This window comes from Euprymna scolopes, chromosome 2, assembly GCF_053919585.1.
Source record: "Euprymna scolopes isolate OS-2025 chromosome 2, ASM5391958v1, whole genome shotgun sequence".
Taxonomy (NCBI): Eukaryota; Metazoa; Mollusca; class Cephalopoda; order Sepiida; family Sepiolidae; genus Euprymna; species Euprymna scolopes.
Window position 1 is genome coordinate 182,803,830 of NC_136483.1, and position 22,618 is coordinate 182,826,447.

Below are 22,618 nucleotides of genomic sequence, written 5' to 3' on the forward strand. Positions count from 1 at the left end.
TTTCAGTGGGCAGCTGTTCTGTACAACTCTTGGACTTTATGATTTTGCAGGCAAGGTTGGTTGGTTGGTTGTTTTTGTTTTACGGCAGATCAACCTTTTTCAGGTTATTTAATGCCGAATCTAGTTATTTTGAGGAACGATTTTAATGGAGTATACATATATATATATTTTTTTTTAAGTCAGATTCTATTTAACCCATAGTTGGGACCCTAACAGGCACTACCACTCCGGGTCAGAGTGGACCTGGGAGCAATGGCAATTAAAGGGTGGCTCCACACTCCCCAAGGCCCGCATCGGATATAGTTTAAGGTCATATCCAGGACCTGCAGGCAAGGAGCAAATGATCTTTCTCATGTTGACACGAAAAACTATGTGCTGGAATGCTAAGATTCAATATTCTTATGGAGCAATTCTGTTTTTTAATTGGTTGCTAGCAGAATGTGACTCCATTTGATTCATCAGTTTCTATCGCCAGTGTCTATAAGTAGAACTTTCCAACTTTCGGTGATCATACCCTCTTTTTTATAGAAAAAATATTGCAACACAAAGATATTATAAAAGATATTGGGTTCTAATAAAATGCAAAAATAATCAATATTATATATACTTGAAAATTGATATATATATCTTCACAGTCAACAATGCCGCAGATCACACGAGCCATGCAAACCAACAAATGAAGACTCGAGTGTTGCTCTCATTTTGGATCATTAGTTAAACACATCCGAACTTGGGATTCGAAACCCAAATCTCTTGCGTGCATGGTGAATACCCTGCCACCTGAGCAATTACACCACACACAAGAAAGTGTATTAGCTAAAACAGATCAAGTTATTGTCTGTAGAAATAATTTTATCATGTCACATTCTGAAAATTCTAATATTAATTTGCTCGCTAGGTAAGCTTGTTGGATGACACCATCCTAGTAAGTGTAAAAATCATACTTGTGAGATATCGGCTTGGGTTATAGTTGGTTGGATGACAACATCCATTGTTTGAGATAAAGTACGTACATTCCATAGTCGGATTTCTTTTGCTAATAGATTTTCTTGTGTGCAGTGCAGTGGCTCAGGTGGCAGAGTACTCACCTCGCATGCAAGACATTCGGGTTTCAAATCCAGAGTTTAGAAATGTGCAACTGATGAGCCTAAATGAGGGCGATACTCGAGGTCAATTTTTAAACTTTGACCCCATTTTTGACCCAATAACATTTACTATTTTCGTCTCAAATCAAATTAAAAAGTTTGATCCATATCCCAGTTACATACATCTAAAATTTCAAGTCTTTAAACTAAAATTGGCAGAGAAATTTGGTAGAATCTGCAAAGGTCAACTCTTTCAACTTTGACCTTTTGGCAGCCAAATTTTTGCCCCAAAACTGATTAAAATGCTTGCCGCATGTCTGAATACCTGTTATGTATAAATTTCAAATGTTTAGACCCAAAATTAGCTGAGTAGTTTGCCAGACACCGCCAAGGTCAATTTTTTTTTAACTTTGACCTCTTGGCAGCTCAAATTTTCGACCCAAACCAATTAAAAAGCTTTCCCTATTTCTGAATACCTTTTTATGTAAAATTTCAAATGTTTAGACCAGAAATTGGCTGAGTAATTTGGTAGAGACTGCAGAGGTCAATTTTTTTTAATTTTGACCCCAATTTTGACCCCCTTAACATTTACTTTTGGGGTTCAAATCAAATTAAAAAGTTTGATCCATGTCAAAGTAACCTACATTTACAATTTCAAGTGTATAGATCCAAAATTGGCGAAGGAGTTTGGTAGAGTTTTCAAAGGTCAAATCATTTAACTTTGATCCCCTTAACAGCCAAATTTCTGGCTGAAAACTGATTAAAAAGATTTTCCCAAATCTCAATACCTCTTATGTCAAAATCTATTTGTTTGGGAATGTACACAGACACACACGTAGACATTTTCACTCATATATATATATCCTTTTATAATATATCACATTACTAAAAACAGTTACTTATTTTGTGTTCATCTCAAAATTAGTTCAGCCTTATTTACTATAAAAGTATCACATTGTTTCGGTCTTTTATTGATATTTTCATATATAGTTCTCCATTTTTTTTATTATTCTAATATCAGTGGGGTATTCATTAGTGCTAAGAACATACATAAAAACCAAATAACAAAAATTGGTCAAAAACATTAATTCCTTCACCTTCAACTGGGCACTTTTCTTCAAGGAGAGGTCGCTTTTTCACCAATATTTTCTAAAGGCATCCCCTCTTTTCGATTGACAAGCCTTAATTTAAACATTCGTTACTTCCAGTTTGGTGATGGGCGCAACAGCAAAGATGTCACGTTTTTTTTTTTTTACGTTCTTTTCCGCTGTCGCGTCATGGGTTCGATCCTGCCTACCTGCCTTCCTACTACCAATTTTTTTTTTTTTTGCTCAACACACACCTCCAAACACCCAGGCAATGCCGGGTACCCAGGCTAGTTAAAATAAAAGAATAAAAAAAAAAAAAATCACCTCGACCTAGAGATAGTTCTCCTGACCAAGAGTAATTTATAGCTTGAAGTGTTGAAGTTTTAAACTACCAAATACCGTTTCATGCACAAAAGAAAAAAAAAAAAAAAAAAAAAAATCTGTTGCGCTTTTCTATCACTGACATGCGAATTAATCACACGAAAAAAAAAAAATTTGTTGTTCTTTTTCTGCGAATTAATTAACCGTACGTACAAAATGACTCCGAGTGAGCAAAAAAATCTTCTCTATATGGTGGTTTTAGAAATCTGTTGAGTCTGAAGTTGAGCACACATGTGTTATTGATTCTCCCCAACATTTTATGAAGCACATTTGTATTTGTTCTACAAACTATAGTCACGTGTCCTACCATCGGAAGAGTACATGTATAACTTTTCATTTTTTATCGGTCGAGTTTGAGTGCCGCACACACCACCCCTGGACACTTATTACCATGACTGTTGTCACATAGCTCTAGTACTGCACTATCGAGCTATCTAAATGAACTTTGTGCAATTAATATTTATATTTGAATCCAAAATTGGAGGATTTTTATTTCAATAGTATAATATATATGACTACTTCATTTAATCACATAAATTAATATATGAAAATATAATGTTATGCGTAAATTTTCAGTATCTACTTCAACAGTGTTCAATACATAGGTAGAGCTAGGTAGTAAGTTCTAAAAATATATATGACATATATATTTGTATTTTATATATATATATATATATATATATATATATATATATATATATATAAAATGGGTTAATAAATTCCAACGAAAGAAAGATGTATATTTAAATAAGGGAGTAGTCACCAACAATGTGTATTTTTTAACATTATTTTATTATTCCGTGTCTTGGTTTTTCATTGAGAATTATGTTTGGATCATTGTAATAATGTTTTTAAGTCATAGAAATCGTTTACGCGCGTTTCAGACGGTCTGTGAGAACGCATCACAGACCGTCTGAAACGCGCGTAAACGATTTCAGTGACTTAAAAACATTATTACAATGATCCAAACATAATTCTCAATGAAAAACCAAGACATGAAATAATAAAATAATGTTAAAAAATACACACTGTTGGTGACTACTCCCTTATTTATTTATATATATATATATATATATATATATATATATTTATATTTATAAATATATATATACACACACACACATCATATTTGTTTTTACATAAGCATTAATATGTCGCTACACATCCAGGAGCATGTTTCAGTCAACTAGTTACTAACAACTAGAGACCTCTTCAGGCGATATAGCTTATACAAAAGCTGAGTCTGTAACGAAAATCGTTCAGGCATTCACTGGCACAAGAAATCGGGAGGTTTTATTACATTTTATTAAAAATAGAAGTAAAAAATAATAAAAAGGAAAATGGTTTTAATATATGGGAAAAAGACAAAAACGGGGGAGTGGATTAAGGTTTGTATTGAAATAGAGAAAATAAAAAAAGGAATAGAGAAAGAGGTATAAAGAAAGGAAGGGAGGAAAGACGAGGAGGTTAAGAAAAACAAAGAGAAAATTAGATAATAAAAAATAAAAATGTAAACCTATCAAGGAAGATATATATATATATATATATATATATATATATATATATATATATATATATATATATGAGAGAGAGAGAGAGAGAGAGAATTGGTGTCATATAAGATCTATTCGTGTTCCATATTCTTCTGAGATCTCAATCTCCTCATAGTACAACTCCAACAACTGTTATTTATTATAGTTACAGAGGACTGTTATCTCTAGGAATACGCCCCCCCCCCCCCCGTCCTCTTTTCTTTTTGTAGATACGTTTTTTCTTTGGAGGAAAAAAAAAAAAAAAAAAATGAAAATTGCTACTTACCTTTCCAGTGTTCAAATCAATCCGCAGAATTTCACCGGCTGCTTTCCCATCAACTTTAACCTCCGGGGCCACAACATAAAAGTCCCCATTTTTGTCAAAGACGGGACCTTCGGACCCCAGAATGCCCTCAGCTACCTTTGTGAAGACCGGCTCAATAACTGGGATGCCAATATCAGTCATGGCTTCGACGAGACTGCTTGATAAGGACACCAGACAAACAACTAACCGATATATTCAACGGTTGTCACCAACTGAAAGTGAAAAAGTGCAAAAAAGAAAATGAAAAAAAGTAAAAGTATAAAACAAATAAAGTAAAAAAGAACATGAAAAAAGAAAAAGTATAAAAAGAAAAAAGAAAAACAAAAAAGAGATAGTATAAAAGGAAAAAATATAAAAAAAAGAAAAAGAAACGAAAAAGGAAAAAGGAAAAATCTAAGACCAGAAAGGAAAAAAAAAAAACAATCAATCCAACTTGAAAAACTGGATATCGACTCATTCCATTTATTTATTTCATAGGAAACAATTCCTCCCTAGTATTTTTATTGAAATTACTAGCACACTGCCCGGCGTTGTCCAGTTGTAAAATACGCTCAAATATGATATTTTAATTCACAGATTTCGGATTTATTATTATACAATCAATCCTCTATTTATTATTATATTGCACCCAATATATAGTCGTGCCATCTTCCTCCTTTGGTATGGCCTGGTCATAAAATATGCTTAAATATGATATTTTAATTTATGCAGATTTCATATTTTTTTTATTAGAGATCCAATTCTCTTGATTATTATATTGTACCATAATATATAATACAGCATAATATAGTAATCATTTCAAAAGTAAAAAAATAAAAATAAAAATAAGTAGTATCAGTTAGAAGAGAACACAAAATATTTAGTACATCAGCCTAAGTCGTTAGCATAAGAAAACAGTAAAAATTAAACGACTTTAACCTATAACTGTATATTTGCGCATGCATGGAAATAACAGGTTTAGTCAACTTACTACAGCTAACGTCATTTTTTTTTTCAATTTTGACCCTTTAATAACTATTTTTACCAGCTAAAAACTAAACTGAATTTGTTCCACAGATCCAAATTCCCTATATATCAAGTTTTAAGTTTGCAGACCAAAAATTTAGAGAAAAAATTGGTAGAGACAGTTTCTCACACACACACACACACACACACACACACACACACACACACACACACACATACATATAGAACCTTTAGAATGTGAAAGAATATACAATTATTTCTACAGCCAGACAACATTGCAGCTCACAAGAACCATGACAGCCAACAAACCGGAAACCCCAAGACTCAAGTTTCAGTTTGACACATCTGAAATCGCGATTTGAAACCCGAGCCTCTTGCATGCGAGACGAGCACTTTACCAACTGACCAAACCGCCACACACACAAGAAAGTCTATTAACTAACACAAATCAAGCAAACCGTGGTGTAAATTCGACAGTGGAATGAACCAACTTTTTTTCGAACAAGGGATGTGGTCATCACGACCAGCTATAACCCAAGCCGATGTCTCACAAGTAGGAATATTATATGGTTTGCTTGATCTGTGTTAATAGACTTTCTTGTGTGTGGCGGTTTGCTCATTTGGTAGAGTGCTCGCCTCGCATGCAAGAGGCTCGGGTTTCAAAATGCGAATTCAGATGTGTCCAACTAATGAGCCCAAATGAGGGCAAAACTCAAGTCTTGGGCTTCCAGTTTGTTGGCTGACATGGCTTTTGTGAGCTGCGACGTTGTCTGGTTGTGGAAATAATTATATATATACACACATTTATATATATATATATATATATATATATATATATATAAGAGAGAGATATTTGTACAAATACATGTGTCTCCTCGAACTTTTTCATCCTAAATGCTATGCAATTATGCACAATGTAGAAAATATGTATAAATAGAAGTGAGCGTAATAATTGAATGAAACCAATCATCCAATACAAAACCATAAAAAAATGAATTGATTAATGAAAGTTCATTTTTTAAAGAAATATATAAATTATTGAACCTTTATTTAGTTGCTCACATGCCCATGACTGAGTATATTAATAAGTTCGTTTTAATAATTTTTAAATAGAAAATGTAGGCTTTATATGGATATGGATTATATAGACTAGACTTTTAAGCTCGTTAAAAACCGGCAAAAGTTATAGACTATTGATTTTGAAGGATTGCTTTATGCCAAATTGATGGTTGAATATGGTTAAAATTGTGCCTAATTTTACATTAAATATTAATCCCTATTAATTCCTTACTGTGCATTGAACAGATACCATAATACTTAGTTTGCTGCACCTTATTCTAAAGGTCCATACAAAATTTCAGCTACATCAGCGCAGAAGTTACCAAGAAAAAATATAGAGGAAATGTGTTATTGCAGTGACTAATCCTTAACTGTGCATTGAATAAGTACCATAATACTTCATTTGCTGCACCTTATCATAGCAAAGGTCCATACAAAATTTCAGCCAGATCGGCACAGTAGTTTCTGAGAAAAAGTGGAATAAACCAACAGACAGACAAAGAGAAATATGATATAGATTTTTTATGTTTTCAAATAGATTATTATTTCCTATCCATGATGTAGCTTAAAGTTGGAAAGTGGAGTAAACTAACTCCTCAGAGGGGGTTACGTTATGAGGGAGTAATCTGGTTGAATATAAAATAATAAACAATGGACATGTATGTATCCCACGATAGGAGCACCTTAACGATCTACTATATAAACCATGCACCCCCTTCTGAAGTAAGAGGTAATACTTGGGAGATTGCATCTTCTCAAACACAGCTAGACCATATCTCATCTGGAGAGAAAAAAAAGATCCTGGTTTGTCAGAATTATAAGACTTCATCATGAGTTACATCGTCCAATTGGTGTGGATTGCAAACCCACATGATTATTTTTCGCCATTCCTTCTGATCCAGGGCAAGTTGGTTGATGGATGCCTAATGTTAAGAGATGTCCAATCAAAAATATCTTCTCTCCACCTTCTCCTTGGTTTTCCTCTGTCTCTTTTGCCTTCTAACATACCTTTGACAGAAATGTTTAAGGATTTTACTTTTGATTTTATTAGAGAAGTAGTTTGATGGGGGTGGGTATGTTGTTTTTTCGATCAGACAATGTCCCTTAATGAAATGCATTGCATGATTTTGAAAAACCTCAATCCGATTGGCTAGTTGTTTAGACTTGTAAGATGTATTTCTTTCAAACCGCAATAAAATGTGGCACAAGGTTACAAGTTGGAGAAAACCAAGTCCCCTGATGCGTCACTGACTCTACTTGTCTGCATTCCCTGGTAGAGGTGCCTCATGTGACCAACAATAAACCAACACCTATTGATACACCTACTAGGACTGAGCCAGGCCACATAAAATGCCAACAAAATTGAACAGAACTATCAAGTCAGACCATTTTTTTGTTGGATCTGCCAGACGCCTTCTGCTAGTGTCGCTAGGCGCTGTCTAGGGCTTCGCCGACCCGCCTGGTGTCGATAGGTGTCTGGCAGTGCCCAACCGATACTGACGAGGTATCCCACCTGCTGACTGGTGCCTGACCGCCTAGCCGGGCACAACCCGGGTGCTGCCCCATTTCTGATCATCCAATTTTCTGACTTTGCACCTATGACTACATGCACATAGCGGTAGGCGTCAGAAAGTGCTTTGTGGACATGTAGGCATACTGGGTACTTATTGGTCTCTGAAATAATTGCTGAGGCCAATCTCGGCTGGTATGAAATATGAAGAGGTTCCTATGATGCGGCACCAAATGTTTAGTTCTTTTCTAGATTAGTGATTCCTCTTAGAAATGTTGATTACCTTTTGTTTAGGAGCACAAATTAACTATAATACTTGACTTCAACTTTTAAAATTTATAATGACGTATAGAGAATCTTGCAACAATCAACTAAGTGTTTAAAATGGTTTGCGGCTCCACACAGAATTGCTGGTGAAACCAATAAATGTGAAAATGTTTATATTTCGACCCAATCAAAATGACTCCACTAAAATATAAAGTTGTTTTCGTGAACTTATGTCAAATTTACAGAGATTTTTAGCAAAAATGTCCAAAAATAAATTTTTGTAACTGAGCAGATAAATTTTGATTACAACTTTATTGACCTAGTGATAATTGACAGTCCTTTACCATTTAACATTTCAGTGCACGTGTACGAGCGGTACCCCTTTTTATATATTTTACTTTCGTCTTTTTTTCAATTTTTTCAGCAGATTATTATTGAATGGATATTAGTCTAGTAAGAAAAAGAAAATGATTATTTAAATATTTATAGAAAGTGGTCAGTTTCTAATGCAACATTCTAATAAATCGATCACATCTTTAAGTCAAATTTCACAAATTTCACCTTTTTTAAAGCAGTTTGGAATTTTTTGGAATTTCGCTTGAAATTTTTTCCTTTTTCCAGTTATTTTCTATACATATTTACAAATTTCATCACTTGACATTTGCAAAAGTTTTGCCCAGACAAATCTTTTCCTTTTTGTTCTTCTTTTCTCAAATAGTTTTTCTTTTTTTAATCTTCAAGTTCTGTCATCCAACATTTGAAATTTTAAAGACTTACCTTTAAAAAGTTGATTTTTAGGGGTATTCGGGTCTTTATTCCATATTGTTTTCACTGGTCATCATGTTTGTTTCCGTGTGCATGCAAAAATTGAATGCGCGCACGAAAACAAACATGGTGACCAGTGAAAACAACATGGAATACAGACACGAATATCCCTAAAAATCAACTTTTTAAAAAGGTAAATCTTTAGTTGTACTCTAGCGTACATTAGCCATTAATTATTGCCCTTAGATTGACAAATGGTAATACTTTATGTAAAAGGGGTGTGAGTGTTCTCGTCGAATATGGGGGATAGATTTATTTTACCAGAAACTGTGTACACATGTAAGTATACCAACAAGTTTTCCTGTTAATTTAAAAAGTGTAAATGTCAAATGACGAAACCTGAAGATTGCATATTCAAATTTGAAATAAAAAGAAAAAAGTTTGTTTGGGCAATGTTGCTTTGCATCGGTGATCTAACAATAACTGATGCTAGAACGTGATCATTATGGAGGAAATAGCCAAAACTTGATTACGAAAAAAGAGCAAACATTTGTTGACACTGGACTTGAAAGCAATCATGTTGTAGTTTGGAAGAAAGCAGTTTCATGATAACATGTTCCACAGACAGATAGTTTTTTTGGAAACTAGTTCTTTCTAAACAAGAATTGTAAGCAGAACATTTTATAAATACTAAGAGTTTACTGTATTTTCTGCCATATTAAACATTTTCTAAGCCCTCAAATCGATGCAAGACAGTTTGATTATTGTATGTTTTTTACCCATTAATTTGAACTATCGGTACACGTCGATAACTTCCCCTTCCCCTCCCATGAAAAAACAAAAATATAAAAACTAACAAAGTCAATATAATTATGCCAAATTTAAACCAATACAGTTTTAAATCTTGTACCTTTGCACTTGAAAGGTCTCGATTATTATAAAATTTAATTCTAATTTTTTAAACAAAAAAAATCTGAGATCATCTCCTCATGTTACGATGCTATTATTATTCTGAAATACTTGGATGGTGAAGTTTGAACGTGTCGTGTCAAAAAGTGAGCGTTTTATCTTTTGATTCTGTTGCAGTCGTTTAAAACCTTGATACTCTTTCTTTTTTTATATATATATTTATTTATCTAATATACAATGTACCAATGTTGACCCAACGAATCATAGTGTTATCAAGTTACATTTTATCTACTGTATATAGATTTGTGTGTCTGTGGCTTTGTGCGTCCAACTAGAAGTCAAAATTACACAACATACATACACCCACAAAACCGATATCTGTTTTTGGCCTTCTCTTGGACAAGATATAAAACATTTGATTTTTAAAATAGAAGGGTTATCAGATATTGCACAGGACAAAAGTGTAATATATTACTATTAAAACTTCTAGCTTACTCTCTTTTTCCCTTACTACCTCTTTCTTCTCTGCCTAGCCTATTCCTCTCTCTATGTACATACACAGGCACACTCAAAGAATGTGGCAATAGTACATTATCCTACGATGTACTTGGCTCTTATTCAGGTGACGTAGGGTGGGTATTTTGTTTTTTCGATCAGACAATGTCCCTTAATGAAATGCATTACATGATTTTGAAAAACCTCAATGCGATTGGCTAGTTGTTTAGACTTGTAAGACGTACTTCTTTCAAACCACAAAAAAATGTAGCACAAGGTTACAAGTTGGAGAGAAAAACAACTCTCCTGATGGGTCAAGTAATGGCTGGGAAGATAGACCTACTAGGAATGAGCCAGGCCACATAAAATGCCAACAAAATAGAACAGAACTATCAAGTAAGACCATTTTTTGTTGGAATAATTGTTGAGACCGATCTCAGCTGGTATGAAATATGAAGAGGTTCCTATGATGAGGCACCAAATGTTTAGTTCTTTTCTAGATTAGTGACTCCTCTTAGAAATGTTGATTACCTTTTGTTTAGGAGCACAAATTAACTATAATATTGGACTTCAACTTGTAAAATTTATAATGACATATAGAGAATCTTGCAACAATCAACTAAGTGTTTAAAGGTAAAGGATTGCATTGACAGTGAGATATCTTTTGGAGCTGTAGAATGATCTAACCATTTTTCCAATGACCTTGGATAATGGATTTAATGTATGTGCTCCATTGAAGATCAGGGGTGAAGGTCAGGCCCAGAATGGATTTGATGCATGTGCTCCATTGAAGATCAGGGGTGAAGGTCAGGCCCAGAATGGATTTGATGCATGTGCTCCATTGAAGATCAGGGGTGAAGGTCGGGCCCAGAATGGATTTGATGCATGTGCTCCATTGAAGATCAGGGGGTGAAGGTCAGGCCCAGAACGGATTTGATGCATGTGCTCCATTGAAGATCAGGAGTGAAGGTCAGGCCCAGATGTTTGTCAAAACATGGAGCTACTGCAAGATGAGGGACCATTCATTTCAATTGGGGCCAGATGGAGGTCAGAGCGTTGAAGACAGAAAGAGAAAAGCTTGGTTTTAGATGGAGGCCATAGTTCACTTCTAGTGTACTTGCTTTGCCAAACATTACCTAATCTTGTATTTAATTTTATGGATATCTACAGCAATAAAATCAGGTTTATCACTCAGTAATAATCTATTGCACCCACTCCCCCTCAAATGACCTCGGCTTTACATCAAAGTGAAGTTTGCTAATGTGTCTTGCTCTGCTAGCAAACAACATTCTTTACAAATTCGAACAAATTAAAGATGACCCAAGCTTAAAAAAAAAAAAAAATAACAGTCTGTACCACACACTCCCACCGCAACCTTTTTATTTTCTACTCTCATTTGACTGCATCATTACTTGGGGTAGTGGACTGACGAAAAGAGCTGTTTTGGGTTTACTGCTCGTCTTATAAAGTAAGGTATGTGTACACGATTATATTTATGTGTGTACAGAATTCACTCCTAAATTAATTGATCAATCATTATAATTTTGAAACACAGCTATTAGCATAGGGTATCCAAGATGTGGGCTATTTTTAGTTTAATTTATGCAAAAGAGATGAAAAAAAAGGGGGGGGGGTCTGGCAGGAAAATTTAGATACCTCTGAGGTTTTGAAATTTTAATAATTTGTATTGGACATCTATTAATAAATACTCCCCAAACTTCAGTTTCTTTGGGGAGGGGTTTAGAGGATTTTAGAAGGTATAATATGGGCAACTATTTAAAAATTCAAATATTTAAGATTTGCATTAAATTTGATCCATATTCATTAGACACTAACTAAGGAAGATTATGTGAATTTTAAATTCTTCTTAAGACCTCTTAAGCTTAAGCCTTAAAGTTGAGACATTTCTAGAATCAATTTCCTGTAATGGATTTTGATTAAAATTGGAATAAGGATTCTAGACATAAGGTTTAGTATCATTATATCTTGATTTTAATCTTTGTAAAAGGGACATACTGTTTTGTTCAGAGAATTCATTTTACCTGTCTTGGGACGGGTATTTTATTTCATTACTATCTTCATGGAAGATGGCAATGTAGCACAATGGAATGGAAGCTGTATACATTAGTTATAAGATTTATCGATAAAGGACACAAGACTCAAAGCTATAAATTAGGAGGACAAGCCTTTTGTTAAAAATCTATTAAAACAATTGTATTCAGAATTTAGTTTTATTTTAGACAATGAAGAGAGTAGTGTAAAACCCCGGAATATGGCATTAAAAATTAGTAACAAAATATGGTGCAGCATATAATACCTGTGTACAAAATTAAATAACATTATAAATAACACTGTAACCAGGGGCAAATACTGTAAGCAGAGGCGTGAGAAACATTGTATTCCACACCGTAACCTGAAAAACCGCATCCCAGGGTTCTACTGTATTGTTCCTATTTACAATGTCTCCCCACGGGACAGAGTTAGACACCAGGGTCGTTTTTTAATGTGGAGAAAAGGAACAAAAATAAAAATTGTCTCAGTCGTGAAGGATTTCTCCTCCACTGACATTTTTGTTAAACTAATAAAATTCCAAAATGTAAGCAACATAGAAACATATCTAAATTCTGAGCCGAATTAACTGTTGGGTTAAAAATAAAGAGGAATGATGTAGAGAATGCATATTGATGTCAATCCTGCCTTAAGCGATAAAGATAAATAACAGACAGAGTAACTGAGAAAGAAAAAAAAAAAAAAAGAGAAAAAAAAATGAAAGAAAAAGCGAGAAAAGGACATGAAATAGATTCTGATCAGAATTAGAAAATTCAAAAGTTTAATATCATTATATATTGATTCTTAATCTTTGCAAGGGAACACAACAATGTTCTGCCACACAGAAGTAGAGAGTATGAGCCACTTGACATCCAGCTGTAACGTTCTGCTGGGGGATGGCTATTACACAATGCAACACAATGGAGTGTGTAAATATCTACACTGGACCATCAGTAAAAAGTTGAATATAGAATGTAGCAGCAAGTCCTGGGAACATGTTTACCAGAAAGAACAGTTGGAAATAAGTTATGCACCATCCACTAAGACTATACAATTCCTACAGCTAAGTATCTAGAAAACAGAGCTATTAAACCGGACATAGTGATATGTGACAAGAAGGAGAAAGTAGCAACCTTAGTAGAAGTTAGGTCTCCCAATGATGCAGGGTTAAATAGAGCTGATAGGGAAAAGATAACAAATCGTGTGTATATTAGGTTCCTTCAATAAGTTTTCAGACTTTTTTTTTTTGTATGGGTACTACTATTGATAGTGTAAAAATGAAACTAGTCCAGTTTGAAGTAATCTCCTCCGCCTGCAATGCCATTGTTATACCATTTCAACAACTTCTGGAAGACCCATGGAAGTCCCTCTTGTGTGAGCGTGTCAATGACCCTCGTCACAGCCTCTTTCATCTTCTCAATTGTCTCATAACAACAGCCTCTTAAATTTTCCTTGAGCTTAGGGAATAATCAAAAGTCACAGGAGAAAGGCCTGGACAATAGAGAGGGTGAGGAACTATCTTGATGCCCATCTTGGTCAAATAGTTTATGACAATGGTGGAGTTGTGGACTGGTATATTCAAGCAAATTTTCCACATCTTTAGTTTCTTGTGAATAATTGTGTGTACAGTTCCCACACTAACATCAAATTGTGCACTTATTGTCTCTATAGAGACCTGAGGGTACTTATTCGTGAAATTCTTTATTTGGCCAATCAACTCTGGTGTTCTGACTGTCTTACTCCTCCTACACCTCTCATCATCCCTCACAGACTTCCTGCCTTCATTAATCTTTTATGCCATTCAAAAGCTGATGCTAGATTCATGCAAGATGGTCCAAAAGCAGTCTGAAGCATTCCATACATTTCTGTGGCATTTTTCTAAGTTTAAAGCATAATTTTATGACATATCGTTTTTCTAAAGTGTCATATCTAGATTATTTTTTTGAAATTCACCAGCTGTGACAATCAGGCTTTAGTAGGGTGTATTTTAATTCCTGATGTAGATGTTCATTTAAACCTAAAACCATAAAAATTGGTCAGTCATCTCATAAGATATATAGCAATAACATACTGAATTTTCAAGAGTCTACGACAATTTTAAATACATTTACAAAAAAATGTCTGGAAACTTATTTAAGGCACCTTGTAATCTGAAAAGAAACTGAAATTAATCTCCTTTCTCTCTTCGCCAAAATCTTTGAGTCCATAATCAATGAAGCAGTAGTTTAACACCTCATAGATAATAAACTGCTTTCCAACTGATTGTATTGGTGTAGTAGACGAAATTGCAAGGAACACAAGTAGGAGCAACTTCTTGCGACTAGAGATTTTGAATACACTTTCTTCCTGGCTTATCCAATCAGAAGCTAGCTCTTAGTCACATGACAGAGTTAACAAAAGGTTAAACCGGCAACACATTGTCTCTTTTTGTCTTCCCAGATCTTGGACTAACAACAACTCCATGTGGAACGGATCTATCCCTAACTTCTCACCCGACCACTGGCCTGGGGTTCAACAGAGAGAAATTAACCACCAGCAAAAACGAACACACACTCTTTCTCTTTGCCCTCATCTTCTGGCATCAACAATTTCACCAGAAATAATTACTGACTGACACCACAAGGAACTGACAGAAGTCCATGAAGGAACTGACCAAAATCCATGAGAGAACCCCATGTTTTACTCCACACAGCCAACATTCTAACCTGTTACTGGTCTGAATAAATTTGTCCGTTGTTTTGTTTATAAAAGCGTTTTTTTTTTAGTCAATGCTATGTGTTTAACAATTACTTATTTAATTAAGAGGTGCCTACAAATGGATTTGGGCAAGCTTGCCCTACTGCAGATATCCTAACTGTAATCTGAATGTATATACAACACACTAGATAAAGCAGGGGAGGTTAAGGCAGTAGCACTAGATATCACTAAAGCTTTTGACATGGTTTTGTACAAAAGTTTTCTCATGAAAATTAAATCATGTTATTACTGGACAAATACTTAACATAACCATATCCTCCTAAGACAAAAGAAAAATCCAGGTTGTGTTTGATGGCCGTACATGAAAACAACATGATATAAATGAGAGTGTGCCACAGGGGTCGATACTTGGACCTTTATTATTCTTGATATTCATAAATGATCTCCCTGATGACACCACGCTCTATGACAGATACAAGGAGAAAACAAATGAACACATACCTAAGGCAATGGCTGAAACCTTAGAGGAAGACCTCCAGTCTGTAGTGGAATGTCGGACGTAAATGGAGGATAACATTCAATGCTATCAAAACTAAAAGACTTAACAATTACAAGAAACCCTCTCAACCACTGATGGCCATAACTAATAAAATGCTACCTGAAAGGTCTTCATTCAAACTCCTCAACCTAACATTCACATGCAACAGGAGTTAGAACAAATACATTGAGAACATTGCTAAAGCTGCTGCAAAGAAGGTAGGTTCTCTCTACCGTGCTAGAAAATTATTCACACATGAGAGTATCCTATATCTACAAAACAACCATTAGCCCATGCATGGAGTATTGTTGCCATATCTGGGCTGGTGCATCTGCCACTAGTCCCCTCCCCGCCCCAAGGAATCTCCAACCCAACCCGATCCTGCACTCTCAACCAAACTCCACTCCCTGTCTCATTGCTGAAATGTTTCATCTCTGTGCCTTTTTTTTTTACAAGTACTTTAATAGAAAGTGCTCTAATGAACTGGAAGCACTGGTGCACCCTCAACATAGATACCCAAAAAAAAACCAACAAGCAGCAAAATCCCACCCCTACACTGTAGAGATTCTTAAATGCCAAAAAGCCTTCTACTCTAATAGTTTCTTTCAAGGGAACTGCTAAATTTTGGAATTTCTTCCCGGGTCCCTGCTTCCCTGACTGTACTGACATGCAGAAGTTCAAGTGTAATGTTAACAGCCATCTTGCTGCTCAACTTCCTACATAGTGGCCCCTTACATCCAATTAGCAATGTGCCTTGTTTGGGGTGAAAATGAGAAAAAAAATTTTTTTAGGAAGATCTCCATCAGTTCAGTAATTATAGGGACAACCAAACTCATGAAAAAGAATTTCCAAATCTACCTGGCAAATACACCCGGTAAACCAAGTGCAGGAGAGTTACAAACAATTGCACTGAAAGGGATGCTTCGAATCTTAAATGTTAGAATGTATGAGATAGCGAATGAATTTCTAGCATCTGGTTGAATGCTGCATTCCCTGAACAAAATGCTAAGAACATTGAAATAAATAAAAGAGAAAATACAACAGTGTTCTGTTCAGGAAATTAATTTTATTTGTCCTGGGACAGGTATTTTTTTAGTTTAGTTTTAAAAAAAGATAAATAATAAAAAATATGTAGCCCCTCTCTTCCTCCTGTCTAATTTAGATCTAAAATAGTCCCCTGCTTCTTGACTTCTGTAAAAAAGGAGATTGTTCCTTCTGCTCAAACTTTGTAAAGCTGACATTTCTGAAACTCTTCAACGACATAACATTTCTATGAATAACCATGATCGAACAGGTGTTACCACATCACGAGGGAGACCACACCCGCTTCTGTACATGTAACCAAAGGACACCAACTGTTGCGGACAACTTGCTACTTTCTGCAAACTATTTACGCAGAATATGTGGCACCTTAAATCAGGAATACTGTAAAAGTACAAAACAGTTGATGTTTATCTTTCTCCCATGGCGAGAAGATGTGACACAAGGTAAGGAAAATGGGATTTGAAAACCTAGCGTTCTAGAGGATGAGCAGTCTGGCCTGTTAAATTATGCTTGACCAGCCTTGTCAGCATTCCCCAGTAGGGGCGGCTCAGACAATTAAAAAATTATGCCAGTGGCATTCACTTTAGGTGGGTTGAACTAGCTTCCTCCAAAGGAGAAAGTTTCATGGGAATATCATGTTCACAAACGATCCCCAGTCACATGTACAGTAGAACCCCGGGATACAGTGGCTCTAGGATACATTTCTTTCAGGTTACGATGTGGAATGCAATGTTTTGTCCAACCCCTTGTTATGGTATTTTCCCCGTCTTACAGCATTAATCATAATGTTATTTGATTATATATATGTGTATTATATATTGTATTGTATTTTGTTGCTAATATTTTGGAGTTCTACTGTATATCCCCAGCAGGGGAGATGATGCCATTAGGTTTTTGCAGTTCTTGCAGGGAAGTGTCGACATCCTCCTACATACAGCGCCTGGTATTCCCAAATGATCATCCATAAGGTACTGACCAGGTTCAACGTTGCTTAACTGGTGATCTAATAAGAACCAATGTGTTCACATGATTAATAACAATAAACTGACCCCTCTTTGTATGCTGTGTTATCATGCATAATAGCATTGACACACTGGAGTTAAACAACGTTCAGCGGTCAATACTAGATGGGTGACTGTTTAAGAATGTCTGGCGCTGTGAGTGGGATACGGCAACAAAAAATAATCGTCATCAAACTTTCATGGAAAATCCGTTTCCGCAAAAATTTACTTTCACCATGACTAATGTTTGTGCAAACATTTAAAAAAAATCGAAGGCATGTTTATTGAGAAAAGTGCTAACAAATGAACGGACAAAGGATTTTGGGACAATTTTACCCCTACAAATAGCTCCTAGGGAAGTGGTGGGGCAATCAGAGTTATCCTGGGAAATCCGTTCTGGCAAAAATTTACTTTCACCATGACTAATTTTTTTTTTTTTTTTTTTTTTTTTTTTTTACATAGGCGTCACCACTTATCAAGGCCGAGAGGCCACTCAAGGATAAGGGTTAAAGAGTGTACAGTAGTCAAAAGGACAATATAGTAATCGATAGTCATGGAAGTTCGGTAAATTTGTTAACTTAAGTGTAACGGCTCATCAGAAACTTGTTTACGTTGGACTTGAAGACAACCATATTATAGACAGCTGAAAAGCTGGAAGACAATTCCACAGGCGTGCAGTTCTAAGAAATAAGCTTTGATCATGGAATCTATGTTTAGGTTTATGCACAGATAAAGAGTGTGTGTGGGGGGGGGGGAGGAATTATTGATAGTGTTTTCAACTAGACGAGTGTTTTTTGTGAAAGTTTGGCGAGGGGGGACCATAGATTGAAGCTCTGTCGAACAATTTCCATGAAAATAACGATAAAGCAGAGACAAACTCGCAACATCTCTTCTGTGAGATAGAGGTTGCAGCGAAGAGAAAAGGACATCTCCCACGAGGCCACAAAGTCTTGTTCAAAATAAAAAAAAAAATTACTAGGTCCAATCCCTCCTTTGTCGGGGGTGGGGGGTCAACAAGTATTATCTCATTTTTTTTTAGGGAGGGGGTATTTAGCATAGGGTGTCCATGTACAAATTCACTTCAGTTATCATTACGGCTAGGATGACTCCATATTCTTTTCATTGTTTTTACTCTCGAGTGTGTATCCGTTGATATCTTATATGCTTTTATATAGAGTAATGTGGTTCTCGGTTGATTAACTGTGTGGGATATATACTCAAGAGTCAAAACAATGATAAGAATATGCTGTTGTCATAACCCTAGTTATCATAAATATAATTTGCATCTTTTTTTTTTCCAGCAGATCCTCTCCTTCCGGTCTTGTATTTTTGTCAGCAGAAAAAGAAAAGCATACCTGACAAAAAAATATGCCTTTCATTAATAACCTATTTTGATGGTTTTCATTCTTTTTTGGGGGGGAGGGGGGCATTCAGTTATAGAACTTATGTAGTTTTACGGGTGCTTCTGCAGTTTAATTAAACGTTTTTCCGTAAGTAATGCGCTGACATTTACCGAGTATAATACCGGTTAACATTTCACAGAAAATCTGTGTTTATATTTGGGGGAGCTGTGGAGGGGCGGGTGTATTGTGGCGGCCGCCAGCAACGATAGTGATTACGTTGGATACTGAATCTCTTCAAATATAGATAACTTCCTGTTTGCGCAAAAAATAAATACGATATTCGTTCTCAGCGTACCTGAAAACTTTTAAAAGTCGACAATTCAAAAGGTGAATGCCAAGGGGTCGGTAAACTATAAAAGTACCTTTTTTTTTTTCTAAAAAAAATAAATAATAAAATAACATTTATATGACTCCGAGATTTTCAGAAAAATTTCATTTTATTATAATTTCGAGAACTTTTAAATGATAACAAAAAATGGTTCTTATCCAGAATTCAACCTAAAAAATAATTTTAATTACAAAAAAAACCTTTGTGATCTATGTATTTACGTACCGTTTTCATTAATTAAGTCGAAACATTTCCAATTAAACCAATACGGATATATGTTCTCTTTCACTTTCTTTATTTACTTTTTTTTCAAAGTTCTTTCTGGAAGTAATTAATATCTAGTTTTTTTTTTGTTATTTATTTCCTACTTCGACCATAGTTTAAAATACTAATTTCTCCCTGTGATTCTAATGGCAGGTGGCCGAAAAAAAAAATGGCGTCTTCATTATCGTCGATAAGCGGTAGGAGTACTTTAATCGGAAGTAATTTTTCCAGAGTATTCATGGTCAAGCACAAACATCAGTTGACTAACAATGTAAACAAAGACGGACGGAACTTGATTCCATTAATTTAAAACTTACGGAAGCAAACGGAAGTTGTATTCAAGGGACATTTTGCCCATTAATCAAAGTATTAGATCTGTTCTCAACACGAAAGAGGGGTACTCATGCAGAGAGTGATCCGTGCTGAAATAATAACGTTATTATTTAAAAAGCCATTCTTAACATATGGAGGGGAAGGTGTTTTGTACCTATTCTGTACAACCTTACAATTGAATAAAAAAACATATCATAAAACTTTAATTAAACTTGGAAATACGATTTAAAAAAATAGCGCGGATCAGTAAGTGCACTAGCACCGAAAGAGGTTGAGGCGGGGGGGGGGATTAATTAAGCGAGGGCAAAAAAAAATCATTTGATGCCGGTACTAATTGCCTGTAAGGCGACGGTTCGGCTATTTCCGGTCAGTTCCGTAAGTCGTAATCGAAAACATATGAGTCTACATAGGTCGTCCTCATCTATAAAAGTACAAAAAAGAAAGCAATACACGCGCAATGGGCGTAACGGGACCGTTAAAAGTTAATTTTACCTATGTTGATTTTTTTTTTTTATGATGTGACGTGTAAAATAAATATATACTAATTGTTATTTTTCAGTTGACAGCGTAGTGGGAGCGGTTCAAGTCATGTTATTTAATCGTGCCTTTTTTAGCGCCCCCATCGTATTAAAGTACCAGAAAATGTTTTGTTTTTGTAAAACTCACCGTGTCTTTCTCCGTTCTCCTTTAACGAATGTAGATTTGTTCTTTATTTTGTTTCTCTCTCTCTCTCTTTTTTTTTTTTTTTTAAATACTTTTCTTTTTTCTCCTCAGCTCGTTGTCGTTGATGTTTGCGATTTTAGCCGTCACTTCGTAGTCAAATATACACAGATTGTTGTTTATTGGTTAAAAATAATGAAACCGTGTACAAATAAGCTTAGTTATTCTTGAACATTTTTTTTTTTTTTTAATAAAACCGGAATTGGATTGATATCCGATAAGCTGACTTTATTTTATTGCATTTTTTATTTATCTCGGAAATGGAGGGAGGGGAGTCTAAAGCAGGTCAAACGAAAGTGTGAGAAAGGCCCATTGATTATCTAATAAACAGCTTTCGATAAGATGAATTAATTTCAACTACCTACACTTTGAACTGATTACTATATGATTAATCATTTAAGATAATTAGTGCTTGTATAGACCGAGACCAATGACTGTACATATTGGTTCTGTAAAACGCAGCAAGGAGTTAAAACACCAAAAAGTATCTTATATGTTTTCATAATTCACCAATGCGCAGAGTATTGTTGCCACATCTGGCCTATTACACCTAATACTAGTCTCTCGTTCTTAGACAGGGTCCTCCCCAAAAAAAGATTCCAAAATCTAATAGGCCCTCCTGCACTATCAGTCCAGTTCCAGCCTCTGTCTCATCGGCGCAATGTTGCATCCCTCTGCTTGCTTCACAAGTACTTTAATGGAATGTGCTCTGATGAACTCATAGCACTTGTGATCCCCGGACATACATACTCCTGACTAACCGGACAAGCAGCAAAATCCCACCCTTTCACTGTTGAAATCCCTAGATGCCAGGAATCCTTCTATTCTAATAGTTTTCTCGGACTGTTAGATTTTGGAATTCCCTCCCTGTTTCTTGCTTCCCTGACTGCACTAACCTGCAGAAGTTTAAATATAGTGTGAATAGACATCTTGCTGCTCAACTCTCCACAATCCCCGTTTGACATGATCGCAAATATTAGTAGTAACCCATTACGTTTCAAGTGACAATATGCCTTATTAAAAAGAGTTTCAAAAATATGCAACTATCCCTTTTCTTCCTTTCTTTCTTTCTTCATTCGGCTTATCCTTCCCTTTTTTATCCTTTTTACTTATTTCTGGATGAGGAAGTAACTAATAAAGTCAGTTACTTGAAAACGATAGTAGGGCGTTAGATTTGCCAAAAAGCAACTTTCTCCAGTTTGTTTCACTACACTCTCCCCTTCACTTCTAAAAGTAAGTTAGGGTTTTCACAGGAACGTGTTAGTTCAATATTTTTCAACCATTGAAAATCGTTTAAAACTCTCAAAATAATGTCTATATCAAATTAACAAACTATAAAAATAATGATTTGGTTACGAAATCAGAGTTCTGGGTAACACTGTCACATCGCGGAATTCAAACATGCATTTCGCAGAAGCATAGGTGGTAAGATACGCCCTTAAGACCCGCAAGAAGTGTAATGGAAAATTACTGGCTCCTCCTGTTACATTCTGTAGCAAAAAAAGATAAAAATTTTACAACTGCTCCAAATCGTCCACACACTTTGGCATGCCATGTCCTTTTTCTAATACTGGACCAAAACAACTGACCTGAATAATTGACTGAGATTTTCATATATACAGTCAACCAACACCTCAGACATTTTTGACTGTAATAAATCCAGCCAGTAATTAATTACAGTCATTTGTGTTTGATGAAGCTGCTACAGTAAGGTGCTTTCTCCTTCATAAATTCAGTTGCTTTTTGTATGATTTTTCAGCTTGACAAAGGATTTTTATCCCGCACCCCCAAAATCTACTTCAGCACGAGCATGCTGACTCCTCAATCTCACATTCCAACCCTGGTGTCTAAGTTCTTGC

At 35.3% G+C, this 22,618-nt stretch overlaps 1 protein-coding gene across 1 annotated transcript in view; it reads right to left on the reverse strand.

Moving 5' to 3' along the window:
• The window catches only part of LOC145299335 (diisopropyl-fluorophosphatase-like), a 59,646-nt gene extending 38,652 nt beyond the window's left edge, over positions 1–20,994 (reverse strand). The window contains exons 1-2 of the mRNA XM_080144393.1: positions 20,706–20,994; positions 4,373–4,623 (exon numbers count right to left, since the gene is read on the reverse strand). Coding sequence (XP_080000519.1) covers positions 4,373–4,552 — 180 coding nt within the window. The 5' untranslated portion in view covers positions 4,553–4,623; positions 20,706–20,994. The remainder of the gene's footprint in view (positions 1–4,372; positions 4,624–20,705) is intronic.
• Between the last annotated feature and the right edge of the window lie 1,624 nt (positions 20,995–22,618).